The sequence below is a fragment of the Chrysemys picta genome, chromosome 5 (assembly GCF_011386835.1).
Source record: "Chrysemys picta bellii isolate R12L10 chromosome 5, ASM1138683v2, whole genome shotgun sequence".
Lineage (NCBI taxonomy): Eukaryota > Metazoa > Chordata > Testudines > Emydidae > Chrysemys > Chrysemys picta.
The window spans coordinates 56324621-56342002 of NC_088795.1; the positions used below are offsets into that span (position 1 = coordinate 56324621).

At 42.6% G+C, this 17382-nt stretch overlaps 1 protein-coding gene across 3 annotated transcripts in view; it reads left to right on the forward strand.

Moving 5' to 3' along the window:
* SMAD1 (SMAD family member 1) overlaps positions 1–17382 on the forward strand; it is a 71563-nt gene that overhangs the window by 37781 nt on the left and 16400 nt on the right. For 2 of the 3 annotated variants that reach the window (XM_005284288.5, XM_008166110.4), the window contains exon 3: positions 14960–15217. The exons of the other annotated variant lie outside the window; for it this stretch is intronic. In XM_005284288.5, coding sequence (XP_005284345.1) covers positions 14960–15217 — 258 coding nt within the window. The remainder of the gene's footprint in view (positions 1–14959; positions 15218–17382) is intronic. 3 annotated transcript variants of the gene reach the window in all.

Consider the following 17382-nt stretch of genomic DNA (forward strand, 5'->3'; position numbering starts at 1 on the left):
CCCAGATGTCATTATTATTATTATTATTATTTTTTTTACTTTTTAAAATTTAAAATATCACATTCAAATAAGGTTTGTTTTTTTTAAAAGCAACAAACAGGAGGCTGAAAATATAAGAGTTGGCTGTTATGAGACACTGGGGGAAGGGCAGGAGAGGAGGCTCCTGGGAATTTTAAGACTGGAGAATCTAGGCTTTGTTGAAAGCATGCTTCTTCGTAGACTGCTGGTATAAGGAAGAAAATGCTGAGGGAAGCTTGTCATCTGGCAAACCGCTATAAATTGTTGGAAAGAAGTACCTTCTACAACTGTGTTGGAATAGCTCAACTGTTGTCATTTTATGCAGAGTCATTTGTATGCTGCACACTTGCTAGTGCAGACAATGGTGTACTTAATGTCTGTATCAAATCTGACTGGCTGCTTTTGGCAGGGCAAGGCAAAGCTTTTAAAACTTGCACAAAACTTTTATTTAAGAACCTCTTGAAAAAATCTGACTGGCCTATTTAGCATGACTCAGTCTGTTTGCCTCTTTATGTTTCACTCCTTGATTTAGTTAAAGGTGACCTAAAGGCTGTTTTAAAAGCTGGGATTATGGTTTTTTGTGTGGCCGGAAGGAGAGAGAGAGACGGTCAAGGGTTAATTTTTTCCTTCCCTTGGAAAGATCAGGAATGACCTCTCAAGTTTTGCTTGGGGAACTTGTTGTCAACTCTCTTGCCTTAACTGAAGGAGGAGGAGTGTAATGAATCTTTAACCAAAGCTTAATTTCTCCCAATTGCTACTTAGTCTTTTGAGTTATATGGGGGTGTAAAAACTTTTTTTTTTTTTTTTTTTTTTTTAATAAACTGGAAACAGTTTGACCGAAAATCACTTTTACTATCTTGTCTCTTGCATTTTCATTTCACTAGTTTCCTGGTCATCATAGTCATACAAGCGAGACAGGACCTGAGTTTCTAATGTATTTTAAAAACAGGCAGAAAAAATGGTTTAAAAAACCAAACCTTAGGTTGCCTTTTATACATCATTCTGAAATTTTAAAAACAGTAGTCATACTCATGGAATAACCATGAGATAACTGGAACATCTATTAATTACATGGATAGGAACAGGAATGGAAAGTAAAACAGCTAAATGAGTTTGAGAGTCTAAGCTAATTAATTTGCTAGCAGAAATTTCTAATCCATAATTTTTTAATTTAACTTTTTTCTGATATTTACTCATGTGAAGGAGGGTGGTTATGTACAATACACGAAGTCTTCCTTTTTGGCAATCCCTTGCACTTTTGACTTTCTCCAAACCTGAGGTGACCATCAAATTCCAAGGACTGTTGAGAATTTAACATGCAGTCAGGCTAGGAAAAAACCTGTTGTCCGTTAATCCAAGTAAACCTAATTCCTGCTCTGAATGATGTGGGTGGTGGTGGTATTTTTATTGCAGTAGTTTGCAAAAGCAGTTGATGCCCTGTTGAATTAGGCACTGTAGATGCACACATAGCGAAAGGGTGATATAAAACATAATTACTCACAACTAGTTGTGCAAATTGCTGATCTAAACTTCAAAAATCCTATAGGTATTGACTGGCTCACTGGTGCATCTAATCTGAGGCTGAAAATAACTGGTCTGCTCCTGCTCCAATTTCCTTGTAATTACCAATAACAAATGGATGAAATGGATGATTAGCTCAGCTGGCCTATTCCTTTTGTTAAACTCTTCCTCTGGCTCTGTGCAGCCAGTTGTGGCCTATGCGCTATGCTGATGAGAGTTGATATGACTAGTAATGCATGTACCCTGCCCAAATTGCCATATGAAGCACAACTGCCACTCGGTGGCCTTTACTGGGAAACTGAAGTAAGAGGCCAGTTTTTGGAACATCAGTCTTCAGACTGAAAATAGTCAGTCAGCACACCTGGGATTCGAAGTGCAGGTCAGTTAAGGGTAGGAAGCAACATGCTAAATGTATAGGAGGCTTCTTGCTGCCTTAGCAGCAGAGGTCTGACTCTGAGAAACAGTAGCCATGTCATGTTGTCTTCATCCCCAGCATGGACTCCTCTCATGCCCTCTGCGTGGTTCTTCAGATTTGGCTTGATCATTTTCCTGAGTAACTTGCTGTCTAAATCGAGCCTGTATAATCAGACACAGATGTGTGGTGTGTTGTGTTAGAGTGAAAAAGTTTTTTTTTTTTTTTTCCTGATCACAAAGGCAATCCTGTGATTCACCAGAGAGGAGAAAACCCTTAAGTGGTGACAGTCTTGGCTAAGCCAGTTTGAGATCCACACTGTCCTGAGATAAAGCAACTTTAAAATGTGTCCTAGCTTGCATTTCGTCTTATGTTTCATTAAAAACTTGTTCGTGTATGTGTTAAAAATAATGAAAGTTGTGCTGTGCCTCTGAAATTTGTACCCAAACTGGATTCTCCCCCCCACCCCCATCCACCTTATGGGGATTTAAAAGGCTTTCTCTCTGGTCCTAGGATCATTATTTAGAAAACTTTACTGGTCCTGCAACTGTTTCTGGCCCTTTAAATATCATTTCATTCTTACCTATTATCTTGCTTTTTTCACTGCACTTCAATTCTGATGCAGTTTTAGCCAACCTAAAATCAAATCACTAAAATTAGTACTTTATCATTTGAACCTTGGGTTCCATACTTGGTATGCAGTTTCTGTTGGTGTGGTTTTTCTAGTGATTCTCAAGGTAACAGCTGCTAAATCATTTCAGAATTGAATTTGGGACCAAGAGAGAAGTTATAACAATTGGCAAACTTATTCTTAAGCACTACTATCTTGTGACCTGTCTGGCTAGTGTAAGGATTCCAGGACTGATCAGTAACTCCCTCCTCCTTCCAACACCTGGGAGAACTCTGATCAGCACTCAGTTCTCTGCTCTGTTTCCGGCCAGATGGGAAAGCTTTGATCAGGAAGACTAGAGGGAGCAGAGTGGACCAGCTGTGTGCAATACTCCCATACTGCCAGCACTTTTTGAGGGGAACATTAGACAGTAATAGAATTAGAGGTGGGGGAGGAAAGCAATGGGGAGAGACTATAAAAGAACAAGGGCAAAGGAGAAGCTGTTGCTGCTCCAGTCTGGAGAATGGAGAGGGAAAAAAATGAAGTCTCCTTTTCAAAGACAGAGAAGATAAATTGAGTGGAAATCATCCAAGAGGAGACAAGAAAATGGTGACAGGATGAATTAGAGGTGGAAGAAGAAAGGGATGGGAAGGGGGGGTTGGAGACAGGGAGTTAGTCACTAGCTGACTTAAACAAGGAAAAGAAAAAACAGTCTGACTTGTATTTAGTGAAATTCTTGTTTCTAGACTTTTTTTTCTCTATTAGGCATCCTATAGCTCTGCAAGTTCAGGGATGGGAGAATGCAGAGTGTCACTGGTGAGAGGATTTGTCATATTGCTTCATAATATTACTGTTGGGCGTAGCTTTAAAAATAGCATGTTACAACAGGTGTGTACAATTCTAGGATGTTTCCCCAAAATAGCAGACAACTGCCAGTTTGTTTGGCAAGTGGTATTGAGCTTTCTTCATCTAATTTTTGCCAATTTCAGTTCTAAAATGCACCACTGAAAACAACTGGGAGGGAACCCAATTTGGGGAAATATTTTTGTCATTCTCCAATGTGAACCAGAGAAGGGGATCCCATTATTGATGGATTTAATAAGAATAAATCCTTTTAAAAATTAACCAAATTCCTGTCAAATGTCACTCCAGACTTGAAGTTGCAAATCTTTTCACCTATATGGCAAATTGGTAGTGCTGCTTACAGGTGTAATGAGAAACTCGATCACTTTAAATGTAATTAAATTAACATACACTGTCAAACTATTAACTATCCACTACAGAACTGTCAGAATTACTTTTGCCACAAGCTAATAAGTGTTGCTTTAATCATAGGCATGTAATTAGTGCTGAATTCTGGAAGCACTTTGAACAAATGTCAATTTCATGAATCAGTGGGCATCCAAGTAAAGCCTCCAATGTTAACTGAGCATTATAATGCAAGAAACTTACTAATATTACTTGCCAAATGTGTTATACCAGATGTCTGATTTTAAAATTACAGTAAATGAAGCAACAAATGTTTTAAACTAAGTCTTCAGTAGCAAATATGCAAAATGACAAATCGAGCTATGAAGTCTACTGAAATTGAGAAATAAAGTTAAGAAAACCAGACTCTCAGCTGTCTCCTTGAATGAATAGCCTGGAATGTGTGCCTGTCTGATCATAGTCCCCCAAAACAGACTGCTGGATGGCTATTAATGAGCCTTTCCATTTACAGTTACTGTAACTTAAGTCCTGTTGAAGCAAACAGCTAAAATCTTGGCACTTCTACTTCTGAGAAAAAGTAAAGCAAAGTTTCACCGCCACATGGCATAGAAAAACCTTGTTTGAACCAGGTGGTGTTAGAACAGCATAATTTAGCTAGGTCCTCTGAGACCAGCTTTGGATATAACAATATTAGTTATTGTTAAGAGCAACTTAATCCACACTGTAGAAATGTAAGTGTCTTTATATTTGGGAACATGTCCTGTTGTTAAAGACTACTTATGCTTGCCAAGGAGAGTCTTGTTCTCTTGCACTATCTGAAACATTAAGTGCACCAAAACTTTCTTTCCACTCAGTATTTAACCTCTGCAAGGAAAAGAGGGTTCTTGGCAAAAGGTTCCAACCAGCACGCTCACATCAACTGTTTAACACTACAGATGCCAAAGAAAGTCAAGCAAATTCAACTTGAGTCCTCAACTTAAAATGCACTAAAACTATCTCTATTTAAACTGAGGGGCTGCTAGCCAGTATGTCACACCTGATTTCAACTGCTGAGGAATCAAATAGGAGGGAGATGTGGGGGTTTTTTTAATCTAAGACCTAAACCTTTTTAGAGTTTTATAGGCTAAAATTGTTACCATCTGGATTTCCTTCTCCTTCCTAATCATCCTTTTCCACTTCATCCATACAAGATTTTCCATCTTGAATTATGAGCGCAAGCCTCACATTTCTATTTTCCCTTAGCTATTGATATTTCTCTTTTGTTAAAAATTAAACTGCAGGTTTTATTCTGAATTGAACATTTCAAATAAAACAGCAAGTGACTGTGGGTAAATGCAGTTGAAAGTGTGTGTGTGTGTGTGTGGGGGGGGGGGGTATATGGTACTGCCCAGAGACCCTGATTTGGGATAGGGGGTCCCAATGTGTCAGGAATTGTACGAATGCTCCTTTGGCTGTACCATGACTTGACAGATGCATACTACAATCTTAATAGTTACTCCTATTCTGTGCCACTGTGTGTGTACGTAATTAATGAGCTGTGCATATTTTTAATTTTTTGAGCAGAAAAAGCTTCTGTTGAAAAGGTGCTGCAGTTCCACCTTTTGCCCACCAGAGGGCACTGTGGCAATAGAACAAAGCAACTGCTCCCAGCCAGCTAGGGAAGAGAGAGAGAGAGCCTGCAGAGCCGCCTTCACAGTGCCTGTAGTGCCAGGTCAGGAGACAGGGGCTATGGGGAGACAGATTGTGTGGGGCGGCTGGGCAGTCAGACAGGCTTATCAGGGCTAGTGGGGGAGGACAGAATGGGAGTGGAGGCGCAGGGCCACATGCGGATTGGGGGAGTGTGGCTGAGTGGGGATGGAGGGACACGTGCCTGACTGAATGGGAGGAGGCTAGGGGTCAGCCAGGGTCTGCCTGGGGGAAGCTCCCTAACAGTCTCTCCCCACCCCTCAAAAAAACCTGCTCCATACTTTTCCCATCCATACCCTTCCAAGTTCGCACCCAGGCTCCTTCCCAGCAATTATTTCCCTCTCCCTCAGCTCCTCCATTACCCGACTCCACCCAGCCTTTGCACTGCTTCTGGGGGATGTGGGAAATATGGTTCTGTATTATAGTTTAAATGAATTATTACTCAGAGCTCTGTATTAACATGTCTAGTAAGGAATCTTTGTCAAAAAATATTTACTGAATCTTTTTTGTTGTCTGTACTGTTAGACATACTTGCTGACAGCTATTTTGAACTAAATTACCAAAAACAATTGAAACTGGTGTGATTATATTGTGTTGTTTTGACAAAGTAGGCAGAATTTTGCAGAATTTGAAAATATTATGCACAGAATTCCACCAGGAGTAAATAGTGAAAATGCAACAGCAATTCATCGTCTTATTCATAACTTTTATGGGAAAACTGAAATTTGCATATGTACCTGGAGTTCAAGAAGTAGTTTAACATCGTGGAGGATGGATGATCAAAGTCTCTCCTTTCTCTTCCACTTCTCCCTTCCTCCCGTCTCCTCCATTCAGTTCTTGGCTTCTGAGATTCTGTCTCAAACAGAGAGAGGTTTACCAAAGTTTAGTTGCTAGCAGGTGGAGATAAATACAAAGCTGCGGGTGGCAAGGGAACTAAACCCTTTAATCTGCGCTCATGTAGGATGATGGCAAAACCAAATGAGGGAGAAAACATGCCCTCACTTGAAAATGTTACAGGTCCTTCAATTGGATTAATTTTTACACTTCTAAACATGAAGATTTTAAAAAGGAAATTCAGATTTGTTCTTACTCCACCCATTTTGTTCTGTTCTGTGTTTCAGAAATAAAGTTGAAACTAACTAAAATTGCACACATTTCACTCTTCTCTGGGTGTTAGAAGCATGTGCTGCGCTAGTTTATTCCACTACTATTGGTTGGACAACAGAATGAAGTCATGGAGAGACTCAATGTACAGAAAAACAGAGCACAAAGAATAGGGACCAATAGGTTTCCCCTAAACTACTTCCATAAAGATTACCATTACTATTGAAGTAAAAAATGCTACTGTAATTAGAAATTTCATCTGGCCATTTATGGCTTCTTGTTTCTGCTAGTTTGTGTGTGTTGGTACTGTAGGCTCTTTGATTAAATGGCCCTGTTGCTGTACTTTTGTACAGCACCAAGCTCACGCTTGGAACTGAATGTGGTCATACTCTTATTTACTATGAATAGTGTCTCTGTAAATCTATATGTAAATATCAGTGACTGACTCCAGATGCAAATTTACTCCGTTTACGAATAAGATGTTTTTCTAGCTGCAGTTCTGCAAACTTAAACTGAAATCTGAAAGTCAAGCCGGTCCCTCCCAACCCCTTTTTTAATGCACTGAGTGGTAATAATTTGGCCTGTAGAACCTTTGTTTTATGTCCTTAATTAAACGTGTACAATCCCCAGACTGCAGAAGCTGTCCGCAGTCTTCGGTGGAGTTGCGTAGCTTAACTAAGGACCAAATTTTAGACCTGGAGTTTAAAAAAAAAAAAAAAAAATCTGGTGTTTGAGAAGATCTAGAATCTAGCTCTTTGTTTTGTTGCTTTGTTGAGCTATTGCTCTAATTGGTAGATAAAAACCTTACTTTAATTAATGAAGCAGACAGATGTGACTCTCAGATCTGTCCAGTTTAGATGGTACCTTTTGTTAGCCATTTTTCTGAAAAGCACTTAATAAATACATATTTCCCTCATTAAATAGTGATATCTGTATTAACAAGAAACAAGTTAAAGATTGTCTCAGGTAAAACTAATATTGTTGGTTCTCACTGTATCTGTTCTTATTCATTGAGAAAGCTTGAAGAAATGTCTCCCTTTTCCTATCACCTAGAGCAGTGTCCTTCAGGTTTCTCCACAGCAAAGATATGCCCTACTGGATTATTTTATTTTATAGCAACATTTGTGCTGGCTTAACACCAAATAACATGCTCTCCCATGCTTTCTCCCCTTCCATTATCCTTTTCTGCTGCACTGAGCCTCGGTAATTTGTTGTTCCATGTGATTCAGGTCTTCAACATAACCAGAAGCCTACAGACTTAAACGGGGGAGTAAGAATGGTTTGTGTTCACACTAGCATTTTGAACTGTTACATATTCCTCCATACTTCTCAACAATCTCTGGCCATGTCTTCCCTGCACAGTTAATTTGAGTGCAGATAACTGGAGCCAACTCCTCTCTTGAGTTGGCAGCTCTCACTCAGTTGGAAATGGCACTCCAACTGTCTAGTGTGTGTTCGGAGCTGCTAAGTTTGTAGCCTGATGGGCCAGCCGACGCCTATTAAAAGCACCACGTAACTCAAGTTAAAGGATTTTGGGGTAAAGGGTATGGGTGGCTTGAATTAGGGATAATGATGGGCCGGCTTTGCTTTGCTTTGTCTACCCCGTAGACTGGACTGAATTTTTAAAACCTTTTGAAGAAATAATTGGCATTTATGTAATTGTAATAGAGCCTTTGGTGGCCAGGCAGCCTAGTAGCTAGATCATTGGTCAGCGGTGTTGGAGGAGGACCCAGTCCCTCCCCAGGGCCTTGTGTAGTTCAACCCCTAAACAGAGGTTGATGGATCTGCCTCTCTGCCGGGGGTGTGTGTGTGGAGGGGGGCCTTTCAAGACTTGTTTCCCTGAGCTATTTAGTCTGGGGCAGGGCCCTGGTAGTTCAATTACCCCACAGTTTGGGGCTTAGCTGCAGGCTCCCTTTGGCAGGGGAAGGTTTACTTTCAGGCAGCCAAACATAGAGCTCCAGCCTTCTCGCCAGTCAGCCCCCAACTGAACCAGGCTCCCTTCTTCCCCCTTCAGGTCTGGCATTGGCTGCAGGTGTAGCGGGCCAGGCTAGCTGAGTCCACAGGTTTTCTTTAACTCCTACTGTGCCAGGCGGCAGTTACTCTGCTCCTTCACATATCCTTCCCCCCCTTAGGACACAATTTGGGGTCTGCCTCCCCTCCTTCAACTGCTCTTCACCATCCCGTGAGAAGGAGTTGGCATTCAGATGGACTCTCCCAGCTCAGTGCTGAATGAGGAAGGAGAAGGGCTGGAGGGAAGAGGTACCAGCTCCATATTTCGGGGGTTTGTATCCTTGATGGCATGTGGCCAGCAGAAAGGGACATGATCAGTGACTAGTGTGAAGGGTGCACCCCAAAGGCGATAAGAGTGAATCCACAGTCCATTTTACTGTTCAGGCTTCTTTCTCGATTACGGAGTGGGCCTTCTCCCTCGGGAACAACTTCTGGCTAATGTGTAAGATTGGGTATTCATCACCTCTGACTACCTGGGATAAAACAGTCCCTAGGCCCATGTCCGAGGCGTCTGTCTGTAACAAAACTCCTTGGTGAAGTTGGGGCTATACAAGACTGGTTCTCAACAAAGCTGGGCTTTCAGGGTTTGAAAAGCCTCCTCACAGACTCTGGTTCACTGGATCATTTTTGGGGCTCTTTCTTCAATAGATTAGAAAGAGGGGCTGCAATGGATGAGAACCCTGGAATAAAGCGGCGGTAGTATCTGGCCAGACCTAGAAACTGGTGTACTTGCTGCTTCGAGGAAGATGGGAGCTTGTCTGGGAGGGCCTGGACCTTGCTAATCAAGGGTCAGTTTGTGCCTTTTCTCAAGGTGTACCCGAGGTAGGTGGTCTCATCCTTACCGAGGTAACATTTAGTGGGGCTTGCTGTCAGGCCAGCCTCGAGGGACTGTAGCACTGCGGTCATGTATTTCAAATGGGTCTACCAGTCATGACTATAGATCACCACGTCATCTAGGTACGCAGCTGCATACCAGCTATGGGGGCAAAGGACTCGGTCTATTAGTGCTGAAATGTGGCTGGGGCCCCATGCAATCTCAAGGGTGTGGTCTGGAATTGAAAGCCTCAAGGTGGTGGAGAAAGCTATCTTTTCCTGGATGCAGGCGTGAGGGGGATCTGCCAATATCCCTGTAAGTCCAGAGTGGCTCATCTGTGTGCCATCAGGTACGTGTTGAATTTTGATACTGCATTGACCTTGCAGAAGTCGATGCAAAATTGAGTGGTCCCATTGGATTTAGGGACCAGTACCACGGGGCTTCTCCAGACTCTTCGATCACCCCCAACACTAGCATTGAGTGGAGTTCCTGTTTCACAATCTCCCTTAACTTCTGAGGCAGGGACCGAGGGTTTTCCCTGACCTTAACTCCCGGTTCCATCTGAACCTGATGGGTTATCAGGTGAGTCCGCCCTGGTAAGGTAGAGAACATGGAAGAGGAGAAGGCAGTGATCAGTTATGATGCCTGGTCTCTCTGCTCGGGGTAAGGTTGTTGTCCCCAATCTTGACCACACCTGGCATTGAGACCTCTGCAGCCCAAGGGCCTAGTTCAGGCCCTGGTGGGTAGGGAGCTATTAATAAGCTTTCTTGGGCTTTGCACCGTTTTAAAAGTTCACATGGTAGATTTGTTGTAGCTTACGCTTGTCAGTTTGCCTGATTTCTTATTTCACCTGTCCCACGCATCGGATGACCTCATAGGTCTCCCTGCCAGCAGGCTAGGAGCTTCGACTCCGAGCTGGGTAATAACAACAGTATCTGATCACCAGGCTGAAACTCTCGGAAGCGTGCTAGTTTATTGTAGGCAGTTTCTTGGGCATATAAGGGCAGGTCTATACTACAGCCGGGATTGACGCTCTGGGATTGATCCACCGGCGGTCGATTTAGCAGGTCTAATAAAGACCCACCAAATCGACTGCAAATGGGTCTGAAGTCGACCCCTGTGCTCTACCCCTCAACCTAAGGTACGTCAACTCCAGCTATGTTGTTCACGTAGCTGGAGTTGTGTAGCGTAGGTTGATTTACCCGGTAGTGTAGACATAGCCTAAGAGGCTCTCCCTGGCAAATGAACCTAAAGCCTCAAATTTCTCCCACAGGCTTAAGATGTACTGAACTATGTTGTTAGCTCAAGATGGCTGCTCTTCCCACATTTCCCGAACTAGATCTAAAATCCCTTAGGGCTGCTTCCCATAGAAAAGCTTGAATAGCAAGAAGCCAGTGGAAGACGGGGGAACTTCTCGGACTGCGAATAGAAGAGGAGGGAGTAGCTGGTCCCAGTGTCAGACATTCATCAGGACATACCTTTGGAGCATTGTTTTTAAGGTTCTGTTACAGCGCTCCACCAGGCCGTCTGTTTGGGGGTGGTATATGGATGTTTGTAGAGTCTTGAAACAACTCTGCCATTTACTAAAAATCATCATCTGAGACATACAATGGGGCTCTTGGTTACAGCTGGTCCCTGAGGGGATGTCATCATGGGGGGACATGGCAGCTAGGTAATTCTCAGTCAGCTGGATAGCTAGCATCTGTCATGGTCTCCGGATGATACCTCAACATCTGCTCTCTTCCCCCAAGGGGAAGGATCTGGACAAACTGCTCTAACAGGACCAGTTCAGCAACCTGCGCTCCTGACTTTGCCTCTCGCTTGAGCCATCTTCTGCATGAGTACCGCAGGTTCTTGGCGACCAGGCGGGGTTGGGTTCTCGGTGGGTACCGCTCCCCCTGGAAGCATTGACGGAATGTGTCCTCCAACATGTCTAGGGCATCGAATATCGCTGCCTTAACCTGGGCATGTTCCTTGGCGGCTGCAGGGTTTGAAGCACGATATGTGGTCTGTGCTACCCTGATTAAGTATGGGGCCAGCACTGCAGTCAATTGGCCTCAGGGCTACAGTGGCTACCTTCTCAAAAGTTTCTAAGAAAACTTAGGATCATCATCAGGCCCCAACTTGGTAAGCCTGATGGGGCAGGTTAGTTGATTCTGTTGGAGCACTCGATCGCAGTATGGAGGGCACCTGCTGGACGACCAGCTGCTGCTGCTGTTGCTGGACTTAGGGTGACCAGATATCTTGATTTTATAGGGACAGTCCCGATTTTTGGGTCTTTCTTATATAGGCTCCTATTACCCCCCACGCCCTGTCCCGATTTTTCATACTTGCTGTCTGGTCACCCTAGCTGGACTGCCAATTCGTGGATTTGCTGATGTGTGGCCATCTACTGCAGGAGTTGCTGCTGTTGATGGTGTGTGTTTTGCTCGGCCATCCATTTCAGCATCTGTTCTATCTCCATTCAAGAGCTTTCTTTTTGTTTTGGGTTTTGTTTTGGTTTTTTTTTTAAATTTCCTTCGGCAGGGACTAGGGCATTGCCTGCATTTTCTACCACTTGTGATAGAGCCTTCGGTGGCCTAGTGGCTAGATTGTTGGGCAGAGGGGTTGGAGGGGGGACCCAGACCCTCCCCAGGGCCCTGTGTAGTTCGACCCCTAAACAGGGGTTGATGGATTTGCCTCTCTGCGGGGGGAGGGGGAGCTTTCAAGACCTGTTGCCCTGAGCTACTTCCTATTAGTCTCTTTAATCTGGGGCAGGGCCCTGCTAGTTCAATTACCCCACAGTTGGGGCTGAGCTGTAGGCTGCCCTTGGCTGGGGAAGGCTTATTTGTCTCCAGTACCTACGAAAACTGCTGCTGTCTCCTCGCCAGTCAGCCCCCAACTGAGCTTGGCTCACTTCTTTTCTCCCCCTTATTGGCCTGGCATTGGGTGCAGGTATAGCAGAGTGGGGCTAGCTGAGCCTTTTCTTTAACCCCTGCTTTGCTCCTTCACAGTAATGTTTTACATCTTCAAAACTCTTTTACAATTTGGAATAATGCTTAAATTATGGCATAATACAATCCTTTTTTTTTTTTTTTTTTTGCAAGTTTTCTCTTCTCCACCCGCCAAAGCCACATCATGTACCTGGAAATGGTTGGAGTGCAAGGGGAGGGGAAAACACGGAGGGGGAAATGTACAATTTACATCTGTACTTATTCCTGTTTTTTTTAAGAAGGGCTCCGTTCCAACTGGAGATAGTGTGTGCATGCCTTGGGAAAATCTGATACAGCTTTTTTTAATTGCTAAAACCATATTGAAAATATCCTGTTCCTCCAGCTATTTTAAAAAATGCTATAAATCGCATGGCTTCCTGTGACGTCATGTATGTCATTGTAGGGGTGGGAAAGGTAGATGGTGTACTTTGTTTTTCAGAAATTAGCTTAGAAAAGTTTGACCTTCATCCGCAGGAAATAGATATATAGGGAAGCCGTGTTTTAATGCCCAGAAAAGTAAGGAAGAATTATTTTTCCCTTTCCCATCTTTATATCTTTAAACATAAGCTCTCATTGTTACCCTTTTCACTTCTTATTTATTAGGCCAACACATGTTTGCTATGGCAAGTAAAGTTCAAATAGTGTATTGAGTAAGACGTGCTCAGAAACCCAAAAGTTTTTCAGAGCAAACTTTAATGAAAAGAGGAATCCTAATATTCAGAGGAATTGGAATTTGATGTGTGCTGTGTTGCAACTGGTAAGATTTGAAATATTGAGGTGAATGTTGGGGTAAATCTAAATGACTTTCTCCAGTTATTAATTAAAATAGTTCCTTAGAAGCAAGGAATATGCACGATAGAATGAACATGTTTCTCCTACTCATTTGCCTGGTGATGTATTAGGCCAAAGAGCAAGAACTTCCATCATGTGGAAGATGAAGAAACCTCCTCTCATAACGTACATTCATCCTGTAGTGTGACATTCCACTCATAAAATGAACACAGTTAACTATGAAGCAGTCCATTTAAAGAATGACACCCTGTTTTAAGGATTGTAAATGTAATGAAAACTGTGCTGAAGCCGCTGTCAGTGAAATTGGATGTGTATGTAAAATTGGTACTGATTTGACTTGCAGCTTGACCTTAAAGTCCAAGGGGCTGATCCTGCAACCCTTTCTCTAAGTATAAATTCCCCATGTTGTCAGGACTGTTTGAGTGAGTGAAGATTTGCAGGTTTGGGCTAGCTTCTCTAAATAAAACCTCCCCATAATATATCAAAGTCAAGAAACACTGCATACACTCTTGTAGCCTCTCCTGCAGTTGAGGTAAACAGCTGAGTTGCTTTCATCAGAGAGTGAGTTTTAAACAGAGGAATGAGAAGGGCTTTGTTCAAAGTGCCACATGCATAATTTGCATCTGGGTCTTAGACCTTTCCTCACATGGCCAGACCGAGTTGAGAGACAGCATAAGCCTCTGGGGTAAGAGACTGTATTTCTTCTATTCCCTCCCACCCTTCTCCTTCCTTCTCTGCAGGCTCCAAAGGGATTTTCCCCCCCAAGTTTTCCTTAGCCTGGGAGTGAAGTGGGGTGGAACAAAAGGAATCATGTTCCATGTGTCTCCCACTGTTGTGTGCGCCTTCCCCCCACGGTTCTCTTCCTCCCACCCCTTCCCAAAATAAAAATCTACAGCTGTGCTTTTAAAAGAGCTGGATAAACTTCTGAGTGGTTCTGCCACTGCTATAAGGAGTTTGGAGGCAGAAATGCTGGGCTGAAAGAGCTGACTAAGATTATTATGTTTTAACACATCTGGTGTCCTGTTCATTTCCTCTGTTAAAATGAATTAAAAGGAAATCTGTTTCCCTGGAGTGTATGGATCTTGAGAGTGTGATCTAGCAAGTTCTGACCTGTATCTCGCTTGTCCCATAGTAACATAGGGTGGGACTTTCGTTTGCCAGATTGCTCTGTTTTAATTGCATTACATAACCCTCTCTAAATTAGACATTTGTTGGTAAATTGGCATAGAGGGTTAAATAGTAACATTTTTTTTAATTAACGTTGCGTAGGCTAAAAATAAAATTACAGCTGCTGGAACCAGGATTAGTTCAAGGCCCATGTAGTATTAGCATTGTGTTTTTAAAAAAAAAAAAAAAAAAAAAAAAACTGTCCTTATTAGCAGGGTTTTGGGTTACAGACCATTAAACGATTAGCATGGGAACCAAGTGCACTAACATGAACTACATGTCAGCATTAAATTGTGAAATACATTGCATCTCTGATCATTTATTTTTTAAAAAAAGAAAAGGTTGTTATAGCTTTTCCCTTTATTCTTCTACACTGGCCTTCCATAAAAACAAGCTTATGGCTGGGGATCCAGACAGCTAGTGTGATCATTGTGAATTTAAATTATGCAGTAACAGGATACGAGGAAAGGGTTCTTGCCTAGACATATGTTCCTAGAATGTGACTACCTCATTTCTGAGACACATCTATATGGCATAAGGGACTCTGAAGAACTCTTTTTACTTCTTCTAAGTACAAATGTCTCTGCATAATATAACCCTTAGGGATCAGATCTTCAATGTTGTTTTTCTTTTTGCCCTTCTAGTTCTTCCTCCAGTGCTGGTTCCAAGACACAGTGAATACAACCCTCAGCACAGTCTCTTGGCTCAATTCCGCAACTTGGGACAAAATGAGCCTCACATGCCACACAATGCCACTTTCCCGGACTCTTTCCAGCAACCCAACAGTCATCCATTCCCCCATTCCCCCAATAGTAGTTATCCCAACTCCCCTGGAAGCAGCAATAGCACCTATCCACACTCTCCTGCTAGCTCGGATCCAGGAAGTCCTTTCCAGATGCCAGGTAAGTTCACCTTCTGTAAGAATTAAGGAGAGTATAGCTAGATATTGCAAGTATCGTTAAGCAAAAGCGTCATCAGCCAGCACTTAAGTGTATTCAGTAGCTAGTTGAAGAGATGCTATGTAACGTGGCGACTAAATCAGGCTGCCTAGCAATAATGTTCAATTTTTAGTATTCTTTCTAATGCAGGTAAAATACTTTGTTTTTGCTTTACAAATCAGCTGTATTTGGAGGGGTGGGGGTGGGAGGGAATAGTGTATTATTGCAGCATTGAGTCCTGATATAGTTTGGGGGAGGAGGGGTGTTATGCACATCTAATGTTCTGACAACTATTGCTACAGAATGTCCTTGTTCAGGAAAGAGACTTACTCTTAAGTTCAGCATTTAGGTTATGGTTCTATAAAAGATGTTTCCCAAGGGGATTACACTACCACCACTTGATTAAATTCATTCAAATGGTGATGTAATCCCAAGAAACAAATGCTTCAGCTGCAAAACAATCTCTTAGCAGAGGCCCTGGAAAGAAACCTTCAGCATGTCTGTCTTAAAGACAGTGGAACAGTTGCCTTTTATTTCTGTTTTGATTGTTGGCTATAGACTTTTACAGAAATGTCTATCTTTTTGCCTGGTTTGTCCATGACTAAGTATCATGAAGAAAGCAGCCTCTGAAAGATGTTTTTGATTTACCTTTCTGCTGCTGGGAGAAGGAGCCTGGGCTGGAGGAGGGAAGGGGAGAGAGATTTGCAAATATAGACATGTAATTTCTTGTGTAAAGGGGGTGTTCATTGAAGTTAACTACTGATAGCTGTCTTCAAGAATTTCCCTTGATGGGTAAAGACTACAGAACTGTGTGTGCTGCATGCATGTGTTTTGTAATTTCTTCTGAAAAATCAGTACATTTTATGGTTACCCCCCCCCCCCCCCACACACACACACACACACACATTTTATTGAAAGACTGCTGATTATGATTTAGGCTCTGGGACTCCCTGTCCCAGTGGATACAGATCAGGTCACAGAGGTCCCATGCTTGGTCTGTAATGGGAAAGGTCTCCTACAGTATCCCCATGCCAGATGTTTTGTGATAGGTCATTGGATTTGGTTTCTGAGGAGTCCTGTCTTTGCCAGCATTCCTGGCTAGAGGTAAAGCAGAGTCAGCAGCTGCATTGAAGAAACTGAATGAGAGAGCATTGTGGTGGAAAAGATGAAAAGGCATCCATCTTGAGGCTCTCTTAGCCCTGACTCAGTATTCTGAGTCATTGCCTTGAGATAGGTCTCTTGGCAGACACCCATTTTGAGTTAGTAGAGCAGGAGGAGACCCAGTTGTGAAAATATGAAAGGGGAGCAGGACTATATCTAGAAATGTGAAAATTTTATATATGCTGGCTAAAATGATGGCCTTCCCACAGTACTATATAGACATACAAACAGTAGCATAACAGTTGCAATTACACAAATGTCTCAAAGTTCATTCGAGGCCTAATAAAGACTCAAAATTTTGATCCTCACCCCACAAACTTAGAATTCTATTCCATGGTGCATTCCTGCCTACTCTCCATAAAGGGGACTGTTTGTAAGGTCAAGTGGAAAAGGATAGTGAAAATTGGAAAAACATAGCTGTAGTATTACTGTAATGCTTAGTTGAGAGCTTTGTGTTACTAACTTTAACTAGCTTGAGATTTTGAAGGCCAGAAAGTTGCATGAAAGAAATGGTGTAGTTATTGGCCTGTTTGCCTTTTGGTTACTTGTCATAATAGTTAATGACTCACTGATTGATGGAGATAACAGTGCTGCATAGGCTGCCTACTTGCTCTCTGGTGCAGAATGGTAGTAATCAAATCTCATGCACCAGGGCAAAAAGTCTGTGGGGGTCAGGAAGGAGTTTTTAAGGCACTCCTAAGAGCCTAAATCCCTTTTGACAATGAGACTTAGGCTGTTAAAATCATTTTAGGTACTGCAACAGTGAGCACAGCAATGCCTAAATACCTTTTCAAAATCTGGGCCTAAATCTCTGTCCTTCAGTTCCCTATTTATAAACTGGTGGTGATATTTCACTAGGATGTTGAGGAGAAATTCATTAACACACGCGGTATGTTCAGATTCTATCCTGATGGAGGGCCACATTGGAAACAACATTAATGAGATTAGAACCTCTTGACTCCAAATCC